This window comes from Neophocaena asiaeorientalis, unplaced genomic scaffold, assembly GCF_003031525.2.
Source record: "Neophocaena asiaeorientalis asiaeorientalis breed wild unplaced genomic scaffold, Neophocaena_asiaeorientalis_V1.1 scaffold223, whole genome shotgun sequence".
Taxonomy (NCBI): domain Eukaryota; kingdom Metazoa; phylum Chordata; class Mammalia; order Artiodactyla; family Phocoenidae; genus Neophocaena; species Neophocaena asiaeorientalis.
Window position 1 is genome coordinate 3,288,338 of NW_020175045.1, and position 5,256 is coordinate 3,293,593.

Below are 5,256 nucleotides of genomic sequence, written 5' to 3' on the forward strand. Positions count from 1 at the left end.
AAGAGCGCTGACAAAGAGTGCAGCTCATGAAAATTCCGCCCCACGATTCCCCATCTCCGCTCCAATATGCGCACGCACTCCCCCAGCTGCCGGCGCTATTATTCTCCAATTTCAATTTGACACCCCAGCCTTTCATGCTAATTCTATTATTGTAGGAAGTTTATGTGATTTCATATCACTAGAAATCGGTAATGTATAATAACCCTTTGGGCAAGAAACCCAGTCCCCGCAGCAGCCACCGGAAAATAATTACTTTCATATCAAAACTCTGCAGGAGCCCAGCGGCCGGGCCCTTGCAGCCCCGGGCTCCGTCACCCCGCGCGTGTGCCAGTGCGCGGGGGTGCGCGCGGGGGCGCGTGTGTGTGTGCGCGCGCGCGTGTGTGGCGCCGGGGAGGAGGGGGAGCGCGGGGGAGGGCAGGAGAGGGGAGCTGTGGATGCATAAATTTGTTCAATCAGAAACACAAACACACACGCACACAAAAGGAGGCATTAAGCGCGGACCTCGGGGGAGGTGAGGGGCCTCGTCCCACCCGCGGGGAGAGGCTTGGAAGATGGAGCGGGGAGGGGCCGGACTGGGCACTCGGAAATTGGAAAAAAGTGGACCCGAAAGCTTGCGTTTGACCAGCTTTATTTATCAAAAATGGTACATATATAAATATTTTTAGACATTTTTGCATTTTACAAGGCTGAGGATTCTCGTTGTGAGTTTTTGTAAGGGTATGAATTTTTTTCTTTTTTTTTTTCCTTTTTTTTTTTTTTTTTTTTTTTTTGTTTTTTTTTTTTCTGTGAGCGTTTTTTTTAAAAAAATAAAATAAAAATAAAAGGAAGGAAACAGAAAAAAAGAGGAAAAAGCAGTGTTTCGAAGCCGATCACCTGATTTCGCTGTGTGAGTCGGAGCCTGAGCGAGCGGCCGGGGGCCGGCTGAGCGCCTCCCTCGGCCCCACCGCCGCCCTCAGTCCATGTCCACCTCCTCGCCATCCGGCGCGCTGGGTCCGGCTGCGGCGCCCGATTCGGGGGTCCCGCCAACGGCCGGCTCCGCAGACTGTGGGAGCTGGGCGCGCTGTGCAGGGACAGGCCGCCGGGCGAGTGCAAGTGGCGGCTCTGGCTCTTGAGCAGCTTCTTCTCGTGCTTGCGCTTCTTCTTCTCCATCTTCTCCAGTTCCTTGCGTGCGATCTCCTCCGGGTCCATCGGCTCGCCACTGCACGTGGTAGGATGGGAGTTGTGTGCCGGCCGCCCAGGGCCCTTCTTCGTGTTCTCCTTCTTCCTCCACTTGGCCCGGCGGTTTTGGAACCAGACCTAGAGCAGCCGGATAGGGGAAAGGAAGGCACGGTCAGGCGGTGGGCTTGCCGTGGGGGGCTTCGGGCCTCCCCACTCCCCCCAGAGATGCCTGCACAACCTCGGCTCCGGCCAGGGGGCGGGAGCCGAGCCACGCGGCCCAGCCGACCCTGAGCTGGATTTTGGCACTCAAGCTGCAGGTTCCAAAGTGTTATCTTTTCCACCCAGAAGGAGGTAGATGGGGCCTCTCGGCCGGCTTCCCGCTCCAGCTTCTCACCTCGGGGAACTGGGAGCTGCCCCTTCGTTGGGCAGGGCCGGTCTGGCCCCTGACCGAGGGCGTCGGGATCCTGGTCGGGAGGCAGAGGGCAGGGGGCCCCTCTTCGCCCCTCCTGGCTTCTCACAGCTTGTGTTCTAAGCAGCCCGCCTGACCCGGCGCTGAACGTCTGGCCTGAGGACCAGTAGCGCTGGGCTCAGCTGCCCTGCACACCTGTCTTCGGCTCTCTGGAGACTGAGTCAAAGCCCAGATATTGGGGGTTCCCGTGAAGGGAAATCTGGGTGCTTTTTCCTCCAGAAGGGCCTGGGAAGCCGAACTTGAGGGGGGAGAGCTTCAGCAGCCCCTCCCTCCCCTCCCCATTCAGAAAGCCTGCTTTCTGAAGGAAGGTTCCATGCCAGGGCACCAACACAGCCTCCTCAAACCAGTTGTGCTTGGCCTGGACCAGGGAGGGGTCCGGCAGTCAGGGAAGCAAGAGGCCAGCTTCCAGGCCATGCGGAGAAGAGGCCAGGGCCCGTCCTGCATCCTGCCGCCTCTCTGCAGGCCTCCTCCTGGGAGCCCCGCGGTTCTCCAGGGTGGCAGCAGCCCTAGACCCTGGCTCCAGCACCACACACACAGTCAAATCCCGCTGAGCCCCAGGCACACGACCCTTCTCAAAAGATCGCGATAATTCGAATTCTTTGTTCCAGCTGTGTAGAGACCGGCACAGTAGCAGGCCCGCCCGGTCACCGGCACCCTTTTTCGGTGCCAAGGTGCGTGAGTTAAGTGGTAACCTCCCCGAGACTGTCTCTGCCCTTTCATTCTTTCCTCCTTTTTAAATACTTCTTTTTTGGTGTAAATTCCCGGCTGCCTTGTCACCCAGAATTTCTCATTATCATATTAGAGGAGAAATGAAGAGGTCTTGACTTCACTTAAGACACTTAGAACAAATTGGATAAGAGGATTTACAAACAGAAGAGGTCATGCGGGGAGGCGCAAACACAGGAGACAGCACCTTTTAGACAAAGCTACTGGCGCTAAGCAGGTGCCTTCCCAGCCTTAGCCTCCGAGCCCGGCGCCCGCAGCTGTGGCCCACACCACACTGACCACCACACCGACCCGGAAAAAGATGTCTGTACTTTAGGGAAACATCTAATTATGCACGATTCATCTTGAATTTTCAATCCACCAAATTGACACTGTATTTTTAAAAAGAATACCGCCGGCAGTCTCGGAATAAAATCAAATTACGGGAGGAAAAAAAAAAGATATAACCGATGGTGTTAAGGATTCAGACACCCTTTCCCCCAACAATGTGTTAATTGTTTGTGTCCGCCTCCCCTTCCTCAGCTGCCCCCTTCTGCAAAGCTCTGAATAAATACGTGTTTTCATGTGAATATTTTAGAGGCGAAAGTAAACAAACGCGCTAGCTGCAGGCTGGTGTGCGGAGCCCCCAGCCGGGGCCCGGCGTCGCGGGGTCTGCCGTCTCCCGGTCTCTCCTCCAGTCCGAGCCGGGCCGGCTCCTTCTGGCCGCTTCGCCCGCCCCAGCGCCTCGTTTCTCGCCGTCGCGCCGACCCACCACACAGCTCCCCGGTTCGGACGCAGCAGCCGTTCTCCGGCCCCTCCCGAGCCGCCTCGGCTCCCTCCGGGATGCCCGCCTCCCTCTCCGCGGGGCGCCGAGCCCCGGACCCCCCCACCTTCTGGCGGGCGTGCGCGCGGCGGGCTCTGACGGAGGCTGTGGTCTCCCACCTGGAAGCCGAGAACAAAGGCGGGCCGGGCCGCGCAGGCCGCCAGGCGGGATGCTGGCTCGCGGGACGCACAGGCGGGTCTTTACCTGAACTCGGGACTCAACCAGATCCAGGCGCAGCGCCAGCGCCTCGCGCATGAACACGTCGGGATAGTGGCTCTCGTTGAACGCCTTCTCCAGCTCCTCCAGCTGCCAGCCCGTGAAGTTGGTGCGGGTGCGCCGCCGCTTGCAGCCCGGGCTCTCCTTGTCCGGGTCCCCCGAGTCTGCGGGCACGCACAGGACGCCGCGCGGCTCAGCCCCGGGCCCGGCTGGAACGCGGCCACCCGCTTCTGTCCAGGGGCCACCGAGAGGAGAGGGCGGCGCGCGCCCTGAGCCGGGCGGAGGGCGGCGAGCGAGGAGGCCGTGGCGCCGCGGCCGCCCGCGACCCAACCGGCGTGTTGTGGGGATTTTTCACCAGAAATGCTGTACTCTCTGAACCTTTAAAGTGGTGTTGCTCCAATTACAGAGAGACATTGAGCGGCAAATAGACTGATCCGATAATAGGAGATTCATCATCCGCTCTTTCCGAAACTGTCACATTGAATTTAAAACTACAAGGGCTTCTCGCCTCCTCTCCGGCTCCAGGCGGCGGGGGAGAGGAGCCCGGCGGGGGAGGGGCAGGGGGAGCAGAGGGAGGAGGTGGCTCCGAAACAGATGACCAGTGCCCTCTCGGGTTGATTGGCAGCAGCCCATTCTATAGACACAGAGGTGGGCGGTGGCTGGGGTGCCGCCCTGACCCCTCACCCTACCCCCTACCCCCTACCCTCTACCCCGGCAAAACCCGGGCAGCGGCGGAGGAGGGAGGGAGGCGGAAAGGAGGAGGGGAGAAGTAGTTTGGGGTGGCAGCCAATCAGGCCCCCTACACACACACACACACACACACACACACACACACACACACAAGTGAAAAAATAAATACATCTCGCTTTGACTCGGCCTCTGAAGAATAGGGCCAAGGCGCCCAACTCATTTGTTATAATTAAATTATGTTCTCAGAGAAGTGTCACTCCCTTCTCCACTATAGAGTATCGATAGACTCAGAGCTCAATCATTAAAGGATATATTCTTAAGTAAGCAGCAAATTAGGACTGTGGGCAGAAGGGAAAGATGCATGTATCTTTATACAAAGCGGCCTTCGTAAAAAAAGTTTGTCAATGGGGAGGTTGCATCTTGCTGCGGCCAGCCCCCAGGCAGGGAGGAAGAGCTCCTGGGCCTCGGTCCGAGCCAGTCCTGGAGACGCGCGGCCGGCAGCCTCTCACCCCAGGGCAAAGCGACAGGCAAGGTGGCCTTTGGTGAGCCAGGCTGCCGAGCCCCGAGCCAGGAGCGAAGGGGAAGGGCAGGCCAGGGCTGTGCGTCTGCGCGTCGGCGCCGGTCCTGTGCCGGTTCTTGTGTCAGCGCCTGTGCGTGTGTGTCTGTGCCCGGGGAGGGATACACACAACCGCTCGGGTCGACAGGAGGGGAGGGCCCGAGGGGGCGAGGTCCGCACCCCCGACCCGTGAGCCGGCTTCCGCCCGGACCTGCCCGAGAACCCGGCGCTGGACACGCACCCTGACGAGGGTCCGAACTGGGTGTGCCTTGGCGCATCGCCCGCGATTTATCCACCCTCCTCGCCGCCCTTGCTCAAGACGGGGAGAGGCGCAGGGGATGCGGGACAGGCCCGAAATCTCGCCGAGAGGGAGAGGAGGCCTGGAATTTGGGACGTTACTCCTGCCCCCCTCCTGTCGCACTAGGAAAACGCTGCAAGTATTAATTCCGAGGTCAGGGGCCAAGAGCACTACTTTTCGCCGTAATTTAATTTCTTTCTCTATAAACACTAAACGTAAACTCTGTCCATCCGACTCGGTTTTGCCCGTAGCCATAGCGCCTCGCTTACTGTCGGTTCGCGAGCAGGAATGCGCGTGGCGCGTGTTTCTGAATACAGAGCTGTAATCAATTCGGCCCGAGG

The 5,256-nt window shown here is 59.1% G+C and overlaps 1 protein-coding gene across 1 annotated transcript in view; it reads right to left on the bottom strand.

Annotated features, from left to right (window-relative positions):
- UNCX (UNC homeobox) overlaps nucleotides 1-4,895 on the bottom strand; it is a 9,329-nt gene extending 4,434 nt beyond the window's left edge. The window contains exons 1-3 of the mRNA XM_024763510.1: nucleotides 4,859-4,895; nucleotides 3,360-3,601; nucleotides 874-1,296 (exon numbers count right to left, since the gene is read on the bottom strand). Coding sequence (XP_024619278.1) covers nucleotides 874-1,296; nucleotides 3,360-3,601; nucleotides 4,859-4,895 — 702 coding nt within the window. The remainder of the gene's footprint in view (nucleotides 1-873; nucleotides 1,297-3,359; nucleotides 3,602-4,858) is intronic.
- Between the last annotated feature and the right edge of the window lie 361 nt (nucleotides 4,896-5,256).